Here is a 22655-nt window from a genome sequence, read left to right on the forward strand (position 1 = left end):
TTTGTAATAATTTTATATTTACTTTTATTTAAATAGCTCCTAACGTATCGTGCAAAAATGTATCAACGATGGCTAGCGTAGAAAATTGAACAGTTGATGCGATAGTTAGCGTATGGCAATACCACGATAAACGATAAACGCTAACGATCGGGTTTCACACGCTAGCATTTATTTCATAATATGGTATAACAGATTGCAAGCGTTTATCGTGTATCGTATGAGTTCATAATAGGGGTGAAAGTTGTTAAGAATTGTTTCGAACGGACGGTTGACACTAGGAGTCCATAAAAACTAGCACTTACATCATTTTTAATTGGATTTTCGAAAGCGTCAATTTGATTGTTGGCTAGAAATAAAGTGCAACATATGTTACGTGGATAATGTACTTTTATCAAAAGTAGAAAATTAGTAACGGATGCGACGAGTGATATGTAGCCTATCTGGCGTTTACCATGCAGTTTCTTCTTCGTACGCCAAGTAAGTAACGTTTTGCATCTGTCTAAGCCATAAGGCATTTTCTTACAGGGATGCTCATACGAATGAGAAATCGCAGGCAAAGAGGAATGGATTTACGGTTCTTTGTTTTTATTTACATTTTTAACAATGATGCCACTCCGAATAAAAATTCACGAAACTGAATATGGCGATTTTTGACATACATATCGAAGATTTTATAGTTTCATGATTTAATGCTGATTTTCAAAAAAAACATACCTTTCTCAACCAAATTTTTTCAAAAATATATATAACTGGTCCAAGCAAACAAGAAGTAAAAGAAAAATATACTTTTTAATTAAATTAACTAGTCAAATATTGTATAGCATTTAGGGCACAGTGAAAGCAGAATTTTCCTATAAAATTTGAGGAAATCCGATTTAAGATATGATAATTAAAATTACGGAGGGGTTAGGGCTTGTCTTGCATTTCGCACGTTCCAGGTTCTGTGTATCAGAATCGACCGATTGCGTCAAAATATCAAATTAATAAAAACATTTTTGAGTAATTTCTTTTGAAGTGGAAATAATATTTACCTTCCATCTTCGAAATATGTATGTATATATGTGTATATTAACACTAAAACAAATATTTTTAGCCCTTCCCAACATTTTTAGCAGTTGTGGGTCAAAATAAAGTTTATCGATATTTTTGGCACATTTTTTGTTCTGGCAACAATCACAGATAAGTGAGTGTTGCAGTAAACAAATGGTTCGTATCACATCATCTTTGTCGCAGGCACCTCTTTTATGCGCGCCTGGTGCAATTGTATAAAATGGGATGCGCGGCAAATGAATTTTTTATTGAATGCGCAAAAACTTCATGGATCTTTTTGACTGATTTGTGCTGAAGAAGTAGGCGCCCATAAAAAGTAGTAGTACTGGCGAGCCTGGTGCGGAGGGAGTGTGTTTCTATGTGAAATTCGCTTTTAACTGTAATAAGAAAAAACAAATTCGCCTGAAAGATTAGGCGCGCATAAACACTAAGCGCTGGGTTTTCAAGACAGCAAAAAATTGGTTTTAAAGGCAACAACAAATACAATTCGCTGTAGGAAAAAGAAACATCACGATGCGTTAAGGGACAATTAATGGTGACTTATAACCATAAAACCATAGCTAGATAAAACAGCTGATCGAACCTACTTTATGGAAATCAATGTAATCGATTAATGGTGCCATACCATAACGCTAACGCCATAACCATACCATAGCCAACCAATTGGGTTTTGGTTTCTCGCATTATCCATAACCTAAAAGTATTTGAGTTGGTGAATTTAATAACTTTTTGTAGATTTTATTCATTGTTTTGGATACGTTATGATTAAGAGACTTATTTTTATGGAATATGTTTGTAATTGTTTGCATTTTCTTCATTTTTATGAAATTTTAAAGATTTTTAGGTTAAGGCACACATCACATTGGAGATGGTTATGGATATGGGTATGATTACGACTATGGCGTTAGGGTTAATGAAGTTTAATTAGCCCTTTAAGTTTCACGTGACTTTGTTTTGTTTTTAATATAAGTATCAAAATAATAAATTATGATTAAATTGGATCTACATAGGTGCAAGTTTTTAGAAAAATTTGGACTAATAGTACTTACGTGCAACAAAAGCAGCAAAAAACTTTGTAAACATATTAACAACAACAATAAAATTTTTGATTAAGAAGCATATTTATTAAATAAGATTTATGTTATATATGTTTATTATATAAAACACTGAGCTACAATAGAAATAATGTAAAAACTTATAACATAACCTTTGATACATAATCCATAAAAATACTTGAATATTCTACAATTACATATTTTTTTACCGTCATGTGGATGAAAAATACATACAATGTACTCTGTTCTTATACTTTCATGAATATTTTGTTGTTTTCTTTCATTTTCATGCTTTGTTTATTTTGTGTTTTGTTTTTTTTTTCGGTTTCTTAATTATCAGTTAATTTAATGAATTTTTTAAATGTTTTTTATGTTTATCGGTGTACGCTTCAATTTATACGCAGATCATGTTGATGTTACATACATATGTATATATGTATGTATTTTATTTATTTATTTAATTATGTGTATATATATACCGTATATGTATATATGTATATATATAAACAAATATATAAATATATATCTAATGCGAATGATTTAGTTGCGTGTATGTAATGTATGTATGTATGTATATAATTATGTATGCAGCTTCATTTTTAAATTTATGTTTGCATGCGCATTAGGGTGGGTAAATTTTTTGTTTTCCATTATAGCAGGATTTTAATTGCTTAAAAAACTAGCGCCGTTGACGCTGATAAAGCGTCTGCGCAGTTTTTTTTAGCAATCAAAAAGCTTTAGCGCTTTCATTGGAGCATGAAAAAAATCGACCCACTCTACTGTGCGCACTGGAATAAATATGCGTTAAGAAATAAGGAAGCCAAAGCCAATAGTGCAAACAAATTACATTTTGTTTTACGTATGAGTTTATTTGAAGTATGCATGTATGTATGCATTCGTGTATGTGTGTTTATTTATTTATGATGGCTTATGAAGTGCTAACGTTTTATAAATGCTCATTTATGTTTGTTTATTTGTTCGTTTGCTCAAATATTGTATGTATGAAAACGAAGTGTGGTTGTTATTATTGTAAAGTAGTTCATAAATTTTTAACTATTCATATGTACTAGGGTGGGTCGTATAAAAAAATTTGTTGGTTCTTATCTTGAGATGGAGTTCGTAGTTTATGAAAAAAAAATTTTAAATAAAAAGATGTTTAATGCAAAAAACTGCTTATTTAGAAAAAAAGCAATTTTATTTGTATAGGAAAGAAATTCTGTTTTCTTCGTAGAGTTTTTGGGGGCATATTGCATTGTAAAAGGCACACTTAACATTAGTGGTTTCATCAATATTTTCGATCCAGTGCAGGAATTTCCTAAAAACCATAAAAAGCGGTTAATAGTCGCTAAATAGAATTGATTCAAGTTCTTAAACCCAGCTTTGACTTTATGTGCGATCATTGGTTGCTGAGATATCGATAATCAAAGACAAGAGTGTTCTTTTCCATTTGACCGATTTATCGGCGAGAAGTGAACGTATCATCAAGACGTGCCAAAAATAAATTAACGCTAAGTAAATAAGTTAGCTGATCCTTATAGTAATTAAACAAAAAAAAAAAAAAAAAAAAAAATGTTAACCTTTTTTTTTATCCCTTAATTTTTTTCAGTAGTGTATTTTAAAAAAATATGTTTAACGGAGCAATATCATATTTCCAAGGAAAAAAATTTAAAATTTCGACAATTTAAAAAGAACTTAACTTACATACATACATACATAGTATATGCATATTGCCGTGACAGACGATTTTAAATTGAACAATAAAAACAAGAAAAAATTATCTGCTAGAAACATCTGAACCCTTTTTAATTAACATTTAAACTAAAATGGCACTTTTTGTACTAAAATATATATATTTCAAAACTTTTGTATTTTTAATTGTGTACCAATTTAACGCCATTGATTTTTTATTAAGAAGAGAAAATATAAAAATAAGTTAAAGGATATCAAAAAAAATAAAAAATTGATTTAGAAAAATATACACGCTGACTTTGTGAATTAAACGTTGCAGTAGTTCGATGGCCTTTTTTTAATTTTGTTATTATGCTGTTTGAAACTAAAAAACTTGTTTTTTGAAAAAATACTTAATTGCGTCTCAGCCTGTCATGTCGAAAGGCAGTTAAATTTTATTTCAAAACTAAGTTTTTTTTTGAAAGCCTTGCGTTTTTATTTTATTTCCTAGACCTATGTATCTGCAAAAAAATTTAAAATTTTTGTTTTGAATTTTTCTTTTTAAACTTTTAAATGGCCGCAGTTGGTTGTTTTCACAACTTTTTTAAATTGTCTTACTTAATTTTTTACTCCTTAAATTTCGTTAATTGTTCAATATATGTAGTAAACACTTTAATTTTCTTTTCATATAAACTACAAAGTCCATTTCGTGCTAAGCTATTTTTTTTATTTCGCTCCTTCCTTCTAAGTACTTATGTATTTTATGTGTATAGGCATGTTTTTGTATGCATGTACATATGTATTTCGAATTTTGAGTATTTTTTTTATAATAATAGTTTTTAAGTTTATTTTGCACAATAATGATTTTTCTTTGATTCTCGAAATAACTAATAACTCTTGAAGCAGCGTTTTATTTTTACTTTTTCTTTTCTTCCCTGCTTCTTCTCTTCCTACTTTCCATCCTTTTCTTCTACATACTTCTTTCTCGTTTTAGTCAACATTCAAAACACAATGTTTATTATACGATACAATTTTCATTACATTTTTTTTCATATTTGCACACAAATTAAAATATAAAATATGTATATTATATAGAAACATAAACTTAATTACATTTAGGCTTAATTGCATCATTTTTTTTTATTTTTGTTTTAATTATTTTTTTTTTTTTTCATTTGGAAGTAAACAATATGTGTATAATTATACAATAATAATAATAATAATATTAAAATGAGAAAGAAAAACGAAAATTTAAAATAAACAATGAAAAAATAAGCAGTTAGAACCATCTTTCATCGTCAGAAGTTATTTCGCTTTTAACTAATTGCAATGTCTTATACATTATGTATAATTTTTTCTTTAATAATTTTATACTAATCGTAATATATAAAAAAGGTTTTCTTTTTCAAATTTTTTTTATTATAATTTTGTGTGTGTGATTATTATTTTTGTTATTAAATGCATGTCCTTTACAGTTGTCCTAAGCTTACGATAATCGATATTCTTACTGTGTTTCTTCTTTCTCCTTATTCTCCTCTGTGATTTCCTTTTCATTCGACTGTAATGAGAGTTTTGATAAAAGATTTATTAGCTTTTATTTTTGGAATAATTTTGTTGTATAGTTCCGTATATTCATACGGATGACGTACTAAGACAGCTGGTAAACCTTAACTTTTCCTATTCTAGCGGAGGACCTGATGAAATTCCATCTATTGTGCTGAATTCCTGTGCAAATGTTAGAGATAAGAGGCGATTATGGTGGGTCTTAAGTACATCCAGCTCTACCAGATGGATCGGTTGCATGCTTAATGGCAAAAAGATTACTTGGGGCCTGTACGAGGCCACAAAATCAAGCACGCCGCAGGGCGAGGTATTGTCAACTCTGCTGTGGACACTGGTCATCAACCAAATGCTCAGGTGGTTCGTGGAGAGACCCGTCAAACTTACGGCGTACGTTGTAGTTACCATAAGTGGAAAGTGCCTACCAACAATTAGTTCTTTGATGGATCGGGCGCTTCCGGATATACAAACCTGGGCATCTAATGTCGAGTTGTCGAGGAAAAGCTCAACGTTGAGGAGAGAGTGAAGAAGGCTTCGACGGCACTTTATGCATGTAAAAGATGTTGGGGTGTACGTGGGATCTATCGCCCTCTCTCTCATTGGATATTTACAGCGATTAAAAAGCCCGTCCCATACTATGGAGTCCTTGTTTGGTGGACGGCCACTCATACTTAGCGTAACGGATGCTCTGAAAACAACACCAACAGCTGCATTGTATGCCATTCTGCACATCCACCTGTAGACCTGGTGACGAAGAACATATCGTTAACAACTGCAACGATACTCAATGCATCGAGGCAGCTTGAACGCAGACCATATGGCCATATTAGTATAGCGTCATCAAAAATTTGGCGGACATACTACCTACTTCCCTACCTGCTCTACGTCACGATAGAGTTGCTTTGCGCAAGGGCGCTCAAATGGCAGTCGAGGCGATACATGAGTATACCGATGGTTGTAAAGTTAAGGAAGGAGTAGGGTCTGTGGTGTACTGCACTGATCCCTAAATACACAAGCCCTACAAGCAGTCAGATCACTATAGTAATTCTCAAGCGGAAGTGAAGGAAAATAGCTTAAACTACAGCCGCGCCAAGCAGCAATTAAGGCTATAATCTCTCGTAGCACAACATTTAAAGTGTAAGCAAACCCTAGAAAAAGTCGGAATAAATATACATCTATATGGGGTCTTTGGGCATATGGGAATTTATGGAAAAGAAAAAAGCGGATGGGCTCGCTAAACACAGTACATCGTTCGAAGCTTGTACAGTAGACGTTCTAATCAGATTGTGCGAGATTAAAAGAAGGCGAGAGCTGCACATGATCGACCAAGCAAAAAAGGGTTGGAACCAAGCGAGGGGCTGCAAGGTGTAGAAAATCATGTGCAGGTCTTATAACCTAAAATTAACAAAGTTACTCCTATCATTTAAAATTGGGGGACTGTAGGTTCTTGATGGGTATTCTGACTGGACACTTCCATCTGGCGTCACAGGCTTGTCAGTGATAGCAGATGTAGGAAGTGTGGGTTTGAGGAGGAAACGATCGATGACGTTTTGTGTTTCGTGCCCGTCGCTCGCAAGGCTAAAACCCCAGCTTTTAGGAGTGGCACAGCTATCAGATCTAGAAGCAGCAAGTAGCAAAGGTCCTAGGAAGCTTTTGGTATTTTTCAAGAGGACGGTATTATTTTATAGCATAGATCCTGGTTTCTGATAGTGTTTTTTATTTCTTGGGGGGTGTAAAGGCCTAGAAGGTTGCATGTGGTCAAAGCAAAATTTTCGGGCTTGTACCTTTGTGGTGCTTGTTACAAGAACGTACCGGATCTGCATCCGGCAAAGGACCATCAACATCGATAAGGCCTTCGGGGAGTGTCCTTATCGCTACAACAACAACAACGGGAGTTGCGTGCAAAAACTGACCTTTTTTGAAAATTACGTTTCGAGATTTTCGTGTTTCACACATTTGAGGTGTGATATTATTTTTGTTGTTGTAGTATTTGAAATTTTTTTTTAATATATAGTATATTTCTAACATAATCTTTCCAATGTATATTTTGGCCAAATCCAGTATAGATGTTACCAGGGGCGGAAACTGTTATTCCTTTTATAATATAATTCCGTGCAAAACTATTAATTTTGGACTTTTAATATATTTGGATCAAGATAAAAATTTGTTTCGGATTTTTATTACCTGAGTCCGATAGAACTAGTTAAACTCGGACTATTAAAAATAAAAGTCCGGAAATAAAAGTTAAATCCGGACTTTTACTTTTTAAGGCCAAAATAAAAGTCCGGATTTAACTTTTATTTTTAAAAGTCCGAGTTTAACTAGTTCTATCGGACTCAAAAAATAAAAATACAGATTTTACTTTTATATGTGGACTTTTATGGAAAAAGTTCCAAAAATAAAAAGGATGCATGATTCGACATGATATTGCTATAGGGATACCTGGGAACTCAAACATTTTCACCTAGGACAATTTTTTGACCAGGACTTTTTCGACTCCGAAAAAAAATATTATTTTCCCTCCCTGGATGTTACCGTTTTGCATATAACATAGAAGCAACACAGAAGCGAAATCGTGGGACGTTAATATATGTAGCTGATATGGGAAAGCACACTGTATGGGAGCGAGAGTAAATTTTTTTAAATTTTAGTATTTCATTATTTTTTTAAGAGCAAAGCAAAAAACTCGCACAGAGCTTTATATTCTTCGTTGGCACGAAGTCAGTTTCAGAAATATGTATACAAAAAAAATATTTGGTGTGGGAATTAAACTGGACCTCTTCTTCGTATTGAGCTGTTTTACGGAAAAAGGGTCCTTCTGCCCTTGATCCCTTTTTGCACACAACTCTTCAATTGATAATCAGAAATGAATTTCAGAATATCAATTGTAACATTTCGAATATCAACCCGTAATTTAATATGAGTCGGAACTTTCTGAATATAAACTGAAAACATTGAATTTTACTTTTGAACATAACGAGCATTTCATGGAAAATTATAAATTTTCACCGATTTTCGAATTGCTCCCATTATTAATTTTCAATGTAAAATCTTGAATTTTTTCTTTTGTTCTGTTGCCCATTTGACATAAAAACAAACTCAAAAAACAGAGTGTTAAAAAATGTTCATTCATACCTTATCTTTTTCCAACTCCTTCTCATTCTTATCGGAATCATTTTCTTGCTCGTTTGATTTCTCGGGTTCACCTTCTTTGCCTTCCTTTGTTTCAGGCCTAATTAAAGCGCAAATAAAAAAGTCAGTTCCAGATTTTTTTTTATTTTAAAAAATAAATAATTTTTTATTTAAAAAATAAATAATTTTTTATTTAAAAAATAAATAATTTTTTATTTAAAAAATAAAAATAAATGTAAGGCGCGATAACCTCCGAAGAAATTTTAGGCAGAGCTTCCTTTTTACTTACAATAAGTAATAACATGATTAAACTCAAAAAAAGAAAACATAGATAAAATGAATTAATAATTAAAACAATTTAATAATTCAAAATATTAAAATACACAGTTAAAATAATAATCTCATAGTTAAAAAAAATCAAATAATTACAAATTAAAATTAAATAAAAAATTCAAATTATTAGAAATAACCAAATAGAAACTAATTAAATAATTTAAAAAATCGAATATTCAAAAATAACCAAAAAGCTAGAAATAATAAATTAATGAACAAATATGTATTAAAAAATAGTCCAATAAGTACAAGACACCAGCAAGTAATTACATAATAAAACTAAAAAAAAAAATGAATTTAATAAATAAAACATTTCATTTCATTTATTTGAGTCTATGGTTACAAAACCTTATATTGAAGTTTATAAACCCAAGGAAAAGAATCAATGGAACCAGTTATTATCATCTTTAATTGGCGCTTAATGGCTTAAGCGATTTTGGACGTTTCGTAGCAAGACACGCAAGCTATCCCCGTTTCGCGAAAACTGACGCCAATTGAAAGCACTAAGCGAGGTCAGGCCTTCCTCCGCCTACCTCTCCGGACTCAGTGTAGGTTTCCGCCTTCCTCTGTTTTCAAACTGCGGTGTCGACTAAAATGCTTTTTTAGCCGGAGCGTCACGGATATAGACGAATTGCATTTCTCAAAGAAAAAAGAGGACCAACTATCCAAATCTGCTTTGGAAGATGGCTTCAAATGATTAAAGATAATCAAATATTTGAAAATTATGCAATAATTAACAAGTAAGGAAGGCTAAGTTCGGGTGTAACCGAACATTATATACCCAGCTGCCAAATTACAGCTTGCAAAACTTTTAAATTACCTTCTTTTAAAAGTCCAAAAATTTTACTAATTTTCTATTCTGCGTCATAAGATCAAACCACCTACCAAGTTCCATCGCTTTATCTGTCTTTGGTAATGAATTATCGCACTTTTTCGGTTTTTCGAAATTTTCGGTATAGAAAAAGTGGGCGTGGTTATAGTCCGATATCGTTCATTTTAAATAGCGGTCTGAGATGAGTGCCCAGGAACTTACATACCAAATTCCATTAAGATACCTCAAAATTTACTCAAGTTATCATGTTTACGGACAGACGGATAGACGGACGGACATGGCTAAATGAATTTCTTTTTTCGCCCAGATCATTTTGATATATAGAAGTCTATCTCTATCTCGATTAGTTTATGCCGTTACGGGGTACCGTTATGCGAACAAATATAATATACTCTGTGAGCTCTGCTCAGCTGAGTATAAAAATTACCAAATTTGATTGAGAGGAATAAGGTTGAAGCAGGATTGATTTTTATTTCTTACCATTCGTTGCACGAAAATATACGTAGGTTTTAGCAATCTTATAGTTTTTAACGTTCATTTTATTGTTGTGACTTCACAATCCGCGCAAACCATAAATTCCGTACAAACCGTGCACCGTTTACACCCCTTATATTTTAAACTATGCCGCCATTGTGTAGTGGTAGCGCGCTCCGCCTTCCACACCAAGGGTCCTGGGTTTAACTCCCGTGCTAAGTAACATCAAAAGTTTAGAAAAAAGTTTTTCTAATCGGTCTCACCCCTCGGAAGTTATTTGGCAATCACTCCGCCATGTGTATTTCTACCATGAACAGCCTCTCGGTCGGCATAAAGCATGTAGGCCCCGTACCGCCAATTTGTAGGAAAAAAATTAAAAAGGAACACGACAAAAACTAGAAGGGAAGCTCAGCCTAAATCTCCTCGGAGGTAAATCGCGCCAAGTATTTTTTTTAATATGTATAATTAAGAGTTATCAAACAATTACAATAGATAAATACTTAACCATAACGAAATAATTAAAAAAAACTAGTAATTAAAATAATCAAATATTTGAAAATAATTTAATAGTCAAAAATAATAAAATAATTGAAAATGTTTAACAAATAAAATTTCTATAAAAAAATAATCAAGTAATACAAGTACAGCTTACGATTTCTCGAACTTTTTCGAGAAGATTTCTTGCGCGTCTCGCCTTCTCGCGAGATTCTCGAATCTCGAATGCCTCGTAAGGCTCGCGAGCTTCTCGACATTCAATTTAATCAATTCATCGGCTGTTTTATATAGAGCTTATGATTTCTTCTGTAGCACAAGCCACAACTAAAAACACCAAAATGTATAGAATACTGCCAATGCAGCGACTGAATTGCGTTAAATGTCATTGAGTTAAATGTCATTGGAAAGCAATATAATCCACAAAAAATTCACAAGTAAAAAAAAACCAAGGGGCCTACTCTGTATTGCGATGCGAAAGGCAGTGCGATGCGAAAATAAATTGCGATGCGAAAGGTAATTGGAACTCTGTAGCGCTATCGCATCGCTAACAATGTCGCTTTTTTATTTTTCGCTAATTTTTTGCTTGAGTATGCATCACTGACCAAACTCAAAGAAAGAGAACAAAAGAAACAAGGCGATTACAATTTCGGCAAACGATTAATTTTTGTTGAACAAATTAAAAAAAGGATTCTGTAGCATTATGGAACGATTTAAATGAAGAAAGGATTGATTTAAATGAAGAAATCCTCCCAGTTCAGAAATTGAACTGGAAGAAGTGAACGTGATAAATACAGAAAACGTGGAAAATCATAGAATGGGAAATATTGCTAGTTGTATCAGAGAACAAATAAAAAATGACATGATTTCAAATAGAAATGCTTTATAAAAAAGTGGTTTCGATTTAATTGTTATTTATTTATGCATTTTAAGTCCACTAGGATTACAAATTGTTGCTTTTGTGTTTGTTTTGTTTTTTGAGTTGTCCTATATATTTTTAAATGAATATAAAGATATCAATTTATAAAATCATCAATTAATACTTACATATTTGAACAATGCGAATGCCTATTACTTGTAGCAAGAAAAATGCGAAAATGAATGCTGTTTGACATTCGCTTTCGCTTTACAGAGTGCCGGCAATGCGAAAAGGGAGAAAAATTGCGAATGGGCAAAATGTGAATGCGAAAGTCAAAATATACATGCGAATGTCAAGATACAGAGTACCGATTTTGCGATTTCGCGTATTTTTTCTTTCGCATCGCAATACAGAGTAGGCCCCCAAGTGTATAAATACTGTCCAAACAGCAATTAAGTTTATGTGGAGAAGCTCGCGAGATTTACGAGTACTTCGAGATACGAGAATCTCGCGCGAAGTCGAGTTCTCGATTTCTCGGGTCTCGAAAATCTCGCTTGTGTTCGAGAAGATATCGTAAGCTCTAATTAAAAGCACTCAAATAATTGACTAAGCAAAAATAATCATCCATATATATTTGTAAGTACAAATATTTCTTTCTTTCTGTTAAATAAAAATAAAATAATAAAATACTTACTCTGGCTTTGGAATATGTGCATTCAAATCCAATTTTGTGCAAATCTCATCCCAATCGGGGAAACATCTCTCCTTCATTCGTGACACGTGCCCAACCAAATTAGGACATTTTTCGGTCATGAAATCTCTCAATGGATACGTGATATCTTTCGATAAGTAATGCAGCTGCGATAATATTGCAAATGCAACAACATCCAATGTGGTTGGCTCATCACCAAAGAAGAATGGTTTACAATCCAACATTTCGCTTAATACTTTCAAATCGTTCTTGCCAAATTCTTCAATCTCTTCGGGGCTGTGTACACCGATGCCATGTGCCTTCAATTTTTTTGAACCCTGGAACCACTATTTATGAAAAATCACCATATTGCTAGATTATACAAATGGGGTGGTGGGTGGATTTCATGTTAAAAATAATAAAAATCAGCAAAACATTTTAAAACTTTTAAAAAATTACTTAGCTAACAAAAAAAATGCAAAAAGTCACGAAAACTCAATGATCTACAAAACTGCATACTCAGAAAAATTCTACAAATTCTAAATTTTGCGTAAGATCTTGGGCATTAGTTTATATTAATTTTATTACATACTTGTATATGTTTTTATACAAAATTTTTAATTTTGCTTAGGCAAAACTAGGTGAATATTGCAAAAACATAGGAACGAGTGTACTTTTTTGCTGATTTTTATTGTTTGTGGTTATGATATGAGAAGGCGAAAAGCCATTTCATTTATAATATGCATGGGTTGTATAAAGCATGGGAAAAGCCAATTGAAAATATAGTGCAAGCGTACGCAAGTTAAGTGGCTAATTGTAAATAACTAACTTTTTAATAAAGATTTTTTTTTGCTTTCTTTATGCATTCATATGTGTTAGGATCGATTTTTCAGTAGTTTGCCAAACTAAGTTTGCTTAAGCTCCAGGTAGACTACAAAGCAGTTTTGCAGTCACAGTTTAAGGCCACCTTTAGGTTGGGTTTTTTGTAGACTTTGTTTTTAAACGGTTTTATTTAGCTTGACTTGACAGGCTGGCTGGCTGGCACGAATTTTGTAATTGAAATTTAAGTAACTTCCCGATAAGCTATAAGCTTGAAACTTGGAATATAGTTCAGAACTATGCAATAATAAGAAAAAAAATTCCGATAGGTGGCGCATGGATGGAAATATTTAAAAAAATCGTATTTGTGGTCCGATTTTTTTCATATTTGGAACACATAATACATAAATGAATAGAAAGGGACCTATGAAAAAAAATCACCGCTAAATGGCGCAAGGATCGAGATATTCAAAAAATCCTGTTTTTGGCCCGATTTGGCTCATATTTGGAACACATATTACATACAACAATAGAAAGAGACCTATGAAAAAATCGCCGCTAGGTGGCGCAAGGATAGAGATATTCAAAAAAAAACGTATTTGTGGTCCGATTTGGCTCATATTTGGAACACATAATGCATACATGAATAGAAAACGGCCTGTAAAAAAAATCGCCGCTAGGTGGGGCAAGGATCGAGATATTCAAAAAAATCGTATTTGTGGTCCGATTTGGTCCATATTTGGAACACATAATACATACATGAATAGAAAGCGACCTATGATGTCCGATTTGGCTCATATTTGGAACAAATATTACATACAGTCCGGTAGAAGTGACATCAAAATATTTTAGAGTTGGAGGAAGGACAAGCATACGTGGCGCAGAGTCGAGTAAAGTCTTTGGAAGGATTATGTATTTCGGACTTAGATTGTAACAAATTGTCCTGAAAGAGTCCTTGGAATAATGCCTAGAGAGTTACAAACAAGCATACATATAAGTGAAGCTGATATAAGCGTTTTAACAATGCCCTTATTTGTTGAGAACGGTGTGATTTTCAAGTTGAGCCACAGTTTCGAAACAACGTTCCAGAAGTCAGAAGTATGCTAGTTATCAACATGAGCTCTAATGTCAACAAATTAAATGGGTGTTACAACAACAATTTTAATGCCATTTCGAACGAATGTAAATAACTGATAGGTTAACTAGAGTTCAAAGGGCCAATTGAACTTCCTTAACCCTAACGCCATAGTCGTAACCATACCCATGTCCATAACCATCTCCAATGTGATCGTGAAAATTTCATAAAAATGAAGAAAACGCAAAAAATTACAAACATATTCCACAAAAAATAAGTCTCTTAGTCATAACGTATCTAAATCTACAAAAAGTTAAAAAATTCACAAACTCAAATATTTTTAGGTTATGGATATGGCGAGAAACCAAAACCCAATTCGTTGGCTATGGTATGGTTATGGCGTTAGCGTTATGGTATGACACCATTAATCGATTACATTGATTTCCATAAGGTAGGTTCGATCAGCTGTTTTATCTGGTTATGGTTTTATGGTTATAAGTCACCATTAATTGGACGCGTAGTTTAAAGGACAAACTGAGTTAAACTTGTACTGAAAAACGGGGCATTAATTATGCATTTTATGACTAATGTATATATTTCGTAATTAAATATAAGTAAAGCTGTTATTGAACTGCTCCAAGAAAATGTTCTTATCGAAAAAAATATATGTTTTATGGTGTGTATGATAGATATTCTTATTATTTTAAAACAAAGTCAATTCAACTCCAGCCATGATTAGTATACTACCTAAAAATATGATTGTGATATTTTTTTTTTTACAAACCTTTCGGCCGAAAGTAAATTTGAATACGAAATTCAATATTGAGTTTGGCCAACGTAGTCCAAGTGCATGTTGTAAATTCACTTTATATCCTTTCAGTACATTATCGGGATATTTGGCGCGCCAATAGAAAATTATCCAAATTAGATGATTCTCCAACATAGCAATCATGGCATATGAAACATTTCTTTGCTCTGTTGTTAGAGCAGCATCCAAATTTTTTTCATATCGTGCTGATAACTCCTTAATAATAATGGCTGAGTCAGCAATTTCCTCACCGTTCAATTCGATAAATGGCAATTGTCCCTTCTTCGAACGAAAACGCATTTTGTGATCAACATTCTGTAAGTAGAAAAAAGAACAGATAATAATTATTGAGATTAATCGGGCAATTCACAAGAGTGTCGTAATCATGTATAATTTTAAGATTTGATTAAATTGGAATAAAATTTGATGAAAGCATAACACATACGTCGAATAGCGGACTTTGTGAACTGCCTAAAAATAAAATGAATGTTTAAATGTGTAAACATCTTTGCTCACGGTATGGGGGAATTCGGAATATAAACCTTAAGCATATGCGTAGTCTTTCTAAGTTTTATGCTAAAGGGGGATATTGGTAAACTGTATGAGGTTTAACAGAATGTGTAAGCGTAGGCATAATATGTGGTATTAGTATACTGTATGGAGTATTACATACAGAAAGAAAGAGAGAGAGAATGTAAGCGTAAGTGACGTCACTACACTGTAGCATAATGTGGGAACAAGGTACGTGGTGATTGATATGAGCGAAATCACACAGCAACTCAAGGCAAATACGTCACCTACAGGTAAATGTAAGTCTCTGAGCATATACGCAATTTTTATGCATGCATGTGCACGCAGAGATGCATACACTGCTATTTTGTTGGAAATAAAGAGCTAGAGATATAATGGCAAACATGAGCAAATAATTGATTTTTTTTTACTGTTACACAAAGTGTTTACAAAAACAAATCACTTTTCTTTTTAGGGTTATGTTGGTTATAACATTTTTGTACATTATTTGTTAGATTTGTGTGAATTAATAAAGTGCAAAGAAAGTGAAAGAAAATAATAAAATAAAATAAGCTAAAATAGATTAAAGTAAAATAAAATAAAACAAAAATAAATTAGTATGCAATGTGTAAAAGATTAAAATATGCAAAAAGAAGGCAATTGGGAAAGACTTCACAACAGGCATGACGTAGCTGAATGCGTTTACAACCATTTCAACTATCGTAGGGGTGCGAGTTCGACTCCCACTCCCGGGAGAAAAGGCTTTGAAGAGATTTACAAGGTATAATCGAAACAGCTGTCGCCTTGTCCGTCCTGATGTCACGTTGTTTAAATTTTTCCCAAATTATTAAATAAATTATAAAATTAAAAAATTGCTTCAAATAAATGTTTTCATACATTTAAAAAAAAAAAAAAAAAAAAAAAAAAAAAGCAATATGGGCAATCCCCGATTATTAAAAATCAAATAAATTAAATTAAATAAAACCGATTTTAAATTGTCCGTTTACATTGTAAAATTTTGGATTTATCATCAAAAAATCGTCGATATGTTATCAACATGATATCGATTTGTTTTCGGATTACTATTAATTTCTGTCGGCCACCGTGGTGTGATGGTAGCGTGCTCCGCCTACCACACCGTATGCCCTGGGTTCGCACCCCGGGCAAAGCAACATCAAAATTTTAGAAATAAGGTTTTTCAATTAGAAGAAAATTATTCTAAGCGGGGTCGCCCCTCGGCAGTGTTTGGCAAGCGCTCCGAGTGTGTTTCTGCCATGAAAAGCTCTCAGTGAAAACTCATCTGCCTGGCAGATGCCGTTCGGAGTCGTCATAAAACATGTAGGTCCCGTCCGGCCAATTTGTAGGGAAAATCAAGAGGAGCACGACGCAAATTGGAAGAGAAGCTCGGCCTTAGATCTCTTCGGAGGTTATCGCGGCTTACATTTATCTATTTATTAATTTCTTATCGGAATGCTATCAAAACTTGAACGATTTTTTACCAAAAAGTTATCGTTTACCTACTCAAAAGTTGTTGGTATATCATCAAAAGAATATCAATTTGTTTTCGGAAACTTATGGACTTAGATATGGAACCAAAATTTTTCGATCTCTTTTTTTTTTGTTAACGGTATGTTTTCGTTTTGATCACAACGACTCTTGGGTTTGTTATAAAGCAGATACCTCTAAAACTTCAAAATAAAATCGATGTCACATATATAGCCCATCGACAACAAGCCAATTGAAACGAATGAGAAGACGATGACAAGCTGATAACAAATCAGAAACTCGACAATAATAATTTCCTATCAATAATAAACCGATAAAAAAAACCCCAGCGCGCTAGGGAGCTTAGAACATAACCGCGGCAGGTATGCCTGTCGTAATTGGCGACTAAAATACCAAATTGATTTAAGGGGCAGCGCAACCCTTGCCAGGCTTTGCCAGCGCAAAATATAGCTTATCCAACCCAATTTTCAACCTTAACATCCTGTGGCGAATCCTCTTACTTTAATAGCCGAGGCTCTGGCGACCCCAAGATCCCCTGGGAGGGTGCGATGGCCTTGAAGGTTTCACGTGGTCATACCAAATCCTTCCCGAGATAGTCGGGCTGGTGCTTTAATGGTGCTTGTTACCGGAACGTGTCGGATCTGCATCCGGCAAAGGACCATCAACATCGATAAGACCTTCGGGGAGTGTCCTTATCGCTACAACAACAACAATAAATCGTCGGCATCGGTTGTTACCGATAAGAAGCCAATGAAGCTCTTTTCAAACAGCCCGAAACTATTAGTTTCTAGTAAATTTACCTCTGTTCTGATTTAGTTCCAACCACTGGCCGCGCTTTAGTCAACTTAAAAAAAAATTTTCCAGACGTACACCTGTATGTTTACACACCGAACTTCACGAGTACCTGGTACTCACGCCTTTTTTTTATAATTTTTTCGTAAACTATCTCTAAAGTAGGATGATGAGCGTCACCTGGCAAGAGGATCACAGCGGCTCAAAGAAAATTTAGATTTATCGTCAACGTATGTTTAAACTAAAACTCTTCCAACAAATTTTTTGGGGATAAGATTAGTCTGACTAAGGCAGAGATCGGCCATATCATGCAGAAAATCGTTATATGCCATTTTGGATTAAATTGGTAAGATGTTTCCATACAAGATACTCCAACAAATGTGAGAAAGCTCGAAGTCCCGCAAGCCACTTTATTAAATATTTGTAAAAAAAAAATTTATGCCTCTGCCTTTAATTTAAAATCAACATATTTTAGCATCAAAGATGCTAGAGCTCAAACAAAATCTTTATCTAACGTCTCAAATAAAGTTAGATATGCATATTTAATAAACAAACTTTATAAGCAAAGAATGCATTTATAAACCGATACAATCAAAACAAAAAAATATATATATATAAATATTTGCATAAATACTTCAGGCTATGCAGCAGAGTGCAAAATATGGGTAGGCTTCGTTAAAAAAGTGCGCATTTCCAATGCCATTTTTATTTATATTAGCAATAAAAAAAACTTTATAAGGTTTTCGAATTTCAATTCAACTCAAGTGCGCGCTTCTCAATATATGAAGGGCTCAGAACCAAAAGGATCTAAGTGAAATTTTTTTTAAAATTGAGTTATACCCATATTTGTATATTTAATATAGTGTCTATTTGTTGACAATGCGATCCAAGTCATTTTGGACATTTTAGTGCCATATATGTGCCAGGCCAAAAACGTACTAAATTTTACTGCATTAATGATTGGAGCCAAAAGGATCTAAGTGCGCTCCTCCAAGCAATACAATTTAAGTGCTCGGCCAAAAGAACATGTAGAATTTTTTCGAGTATGCAGTCTTGTAGCCCGTTTAATTTTAGTATAATAAAGTGCTAAACTTAAGTTCGTAGGAAGTCTGACTAATTTTTGGCATTTTTTTTTTTCTGGATCCAAGCGCACTTAGACCCTTTTGGCTCCAAAAATTGTTGCAATAAAATTTCGAACGTTGATTGCTCGGCCAAAATAACATTTAAAATTGTTTCGAGTATGCAGTTTTGTAGCCCGTTTAGTTTTAGTGTAATAAAGTGCTAAACTTAAGTTCGTAGGAAGTCTCGCTGATTTGAAAGAGGTGAAGAAGCCTCTCCCCTCCCTCGTCTGTGCCGCAGACTTGGGCTCAATACTTGACTAAAGTAAAAGCAGGCTTACATGAAAACACATCATCGTATAGTGTTTAGAAAGTCAGCTGTTATTACAAAAAATTTTCATCTAATTCGTGGTATCAAATTTACATATTTTGTGTGCTTACGACATTTTTGCTCAAATTACAGTGATATGAAATGAGTGAACTAAATAACATTATTTCCCAAAAATCAGCGAGACTTCCTATGAACTTAAGTTTATACTAAAATTAAACGGGCTAAAAAACTGCATACTTGAAAAAATTTTAAATTTTATTTTGGCCGAGCAATCAACTTTCGAAATTTTATTGCAACAATTTTTGGAGCCAAATGTGCGCTTGGATCCAGAAAAAAAATTGCCAAAAATCAGCGAGACTTCCTACGAACTTAAGTTTAGAACTTTTTTATACTAAAATTAAACGGGCTATAAGACTGCATACCCGAAAAAATTCTACATGTTCTTTTGGCCGAGCAATCAACGTTCGAATTTTATAGCAAACATTTTTGGACATTTTTGCAATAATTTTTGGAAATTTATAGTTATTTTCCATCTGCAGTAAACATCCTTGGAATTAGTTGACTAACCTGCATTCATTTAGACAGGAATCATTTCAAACGCATTTACCGAGAATTTGCAATAAGTAATTTACATTAACCTTAATTATCTCAATTCAACGTCGATGTTACTTAGATCCTTTTGGTTCTAAGCCCTTCAATATATTTTTCTATATGGTAAAATATTTACATATGTACATGTGGTAAATATATACCTACATACCTTTCTGTATGTAATATTGCGCCGCAAATCAGTAATGAAGGCTAAACAATTTAGTAGTTAGCAGTTTCCTAATAGGAAACAAGTAAGGATGGGACTGTTTTCGGCTATGCCGAAGACTTATACCTTTCATAAATGGGGCTGAACAATAATCTTATCCCATTCGTAATATTCAAATAATCGGCTGTATAAGATAAGAAATATATAGTGAACAGATGTACATACCTAAGCGATTTTTAAGATAAATATAAACTAAACAAGTAAGGAAGGCTAAGTTCGGGTGTAACCGAACATTACATACTCAGCTGAGAGCTTTGGAGACAAAATAAGGGAAAATCGCCATGTAGGAAAATGAGGGTTGGTGTCGAAATTCTGAATGTACAAAATTCTAAAAACAAAATTCTGCTTTCTAAAGTTCTGCTTTCAAAATTCTGTATTACAAAATTCTGTATTAAAATATAATGTTAACAATGTTAAAGAGGTCATGTAATATTTTGAAAAAGTGCGCCATGCACAGTAATTCTGCGTAGAACACCTTTCTGCATAGGCGGCCTTCGACCGCGCTTATAAAAAATAACCCTGGGCTACGCCATGCCGGGTGTGTGGTATAACCGTGGCTACCCCCACGGTGATGTCCTTCTGCGTAGTAAACCCTTCTGCGTATGCGGCCTTAGGCCGCACTTTAAAAGAATAACCCTTAGCCGACCCAACACCGGCTACGCCATGCCATGATTCCGGAATTTTGACTTCCAGAATTAAAAAAGCAGAATTTTTTTGCAATTTACAGAATTTTGTAATACAGAATAATGACACGCTCCCGGAAAATGAAGCTAGGGTAACCCTGGAATGTGTTTGTTTGACATGGATATCAAATCGAAGGTATTAAAGAATATTTTAAAAGGGGGTGGCCATAGTTCTATAGGTGGACGCCATTTCGAGATATCGCCATAAAGGTGGGCCAGGGGGATGACTCTAGAATGTGTTTGTACGATATGGGTATCAAATTAAAAGTATTAATGAGGGTTTTAAAAGGGAGTGGCCCTTAGTTGTATATGTGAAGGCGTTTTCGAGATATCGACCAAAATGTGGACCACGGTGACCCAGAACATCTACCGGGTACTGTTATTTTATTTATATATGTAATACCACAAACAGTATTCCTGCCATGATTCCAGGGGCTTTTGATTTCGCCCTGCAGAACTTTTTCATTTTCTTCTACTTAATATGGTAGGTGTCACACCCATTTTACAAAGTTTTTTCCAAAGTTATATTTTGCGTCAAAAAGCCAATCCAATTACCATGTTTCATCCCTTTTTTCATATTTGGTATAGAATTATGGCTTTTTTTTTGCATTTTTCGAAATTTTCGATATAGAAAAAGTGGGCGTGGTCATAGTCGGATTTCGCCCATTTTTAATACCAAGATAAAGTGAGCTCAGATAAGTACGTGAACTAAGCTTAGTAAAGATATATCGATTTTTGCTCAGGTTATCGTGTTAACGGCCGAGCGGAAGGACATACGGTCGACTGTGTATAAAAACTGGGCGTGGCTTCAACCGATTTCGCCCATTTTCACAGAAAACAGTTACAGTCATAAAAGCTATGCCCTTACCAAATTTCACAAGGATTGGTAAATTTTTGTTCGACTTATGGCATTAAAGGTATTCTAGACAAATTAAATGAAAAAGGGCGGAGCCACTCCCATTTTTAAATTTTCTTTTATTTTTGTATTTTGTTGCACCATATCATTACTGGAGTTGAATGTTGGCATAATTTACTTATATACTGTAAAGATATTCAATTTTTTGTTAAAATTTTACTTACATTTTTTTTTTTTTAAGTGGGTGTGTTCGTCATCCGATTTTGCTAATTTTTGTTTAGCACACATATAGTAATAGGAGTAACGTTCTTGCAAAATTTCATCATGATATCTTCAACGGCTGCCAAATTGCAGCAGGCAAAACTTTTAAATTACCTTCTTTTAAAAGTGGGCGTCGTCACGCCCATTGTCCAAAATTTTACTAATTTTCTATTCTGCGTCATAACGTCAACCCACCTACCAAGTTTCATCGCTTTATCCGTCTTTGGTAATGAATTATCGCACTTTTTCGGATTTTGGAAATTTTCGATATCGAAAAAGTAGGCGTGGTTATAGTCCGATTTCGTTCATTTTAAATAGCGATCTGAGATGGTACCCAGGAACTTACATACCAAATTTCATTAAGATACCTCAAAATTTATTCAAGTTATCGTGTTTACGGACGGATGGACGGACGGACGGACATGGCTAAATGAATTTCTTTTTTCGCCCAGATCATTTTGATATATAGAAGTCTATATCTATCTCGATTAGTTTATGCCGTTACGGATTACCGTTATGCGAACAAAATTGATATACTCTGTGAGCTCTGGTCAGCTGAGTATAAAAATAGATAGGTGAAGCCTCTAGCTGTTAAAATGGAGCAGAAATTACGAAAAGATAATTATCTGAACAATCGATTGTATAAGATATATACTATATATACCACCGATCTATACAATTTTTCCAGACAACAATATGTGCAATATACGAAAGCATACGGTGAAGTTTGTAGTTTCAATCAGATAAATTGAGGAAGATATAACAAAAATCCTCTTTTCAGAAAAATTGGTTGTATGGGGGATATATGCTATAGTGTTTCGATCCAGCCGGTTCCGACAAATATCTAATGGGACACCTAAATATACCCGCTCACCAAATTTTATCAACATATCTCAAAAATTGAGGGACAAGTTTGCATACAAACAGATAGATAGACATGGCTAAATCAACTCAGCTCTTAATTCTTATCATTTCGGTATACTTATTGGTGGG

General features: G+C 33.6%; 1 protein-coding gene across 2 annotated transcripts in view; it reads right to left on the reverse strand.

The window, feature by feature from the left end:
- Positions 1 to 2152: 2152 nt before the first annotated feature.
- The window catches only part of fax (failed axon connections), a 220942-nt gene continuing 200439 nt past the window's right edge, over positions 2153 to 22655 (reverse strand). The window contains exons 2-5 of one of the 2 annotated variants that reach the window (XM_067788871.1): positions 14825 to 15163; positions 12150 to 12493; positions 8469 to 8565; positions 2153 to 5331 (exon numbers count right to left, since the gene is read on the reverse strand). In XM_067788871.1, the coding sequence (XP_067644972.1) occupies positions 5278 to 5331; positions 8469 to 8565; positions 12150 to 12493; positions 14825 to 15163 (834 nt within the window). In that variant the 3' untranslated portion in view covers positions 2153 to 5277. The remainder of the gene's footprint in view (positions 5332 to 8468; positions 8566 to 12149; positions 12494 to 14824; positions 15164 to 22655) is intronic. The other variant, XM_067788872.1, reaches the window with a different exon arrangement.

This window comes from Eurosta solidaginis, chromosome 5, assembly GCF_040869045.1.
Source record: "Eurosta solidaginis isolate ZX-2024a chromosome 5, ASM4086904v1, whole genome shotgun sequence".
NCBI classification, from domain to species: Eukaryota; Metazoa; Arthropoda; class Insecta; order Diptera; family Tephritidae; genus Eurosta; species Eurosta solidaginis.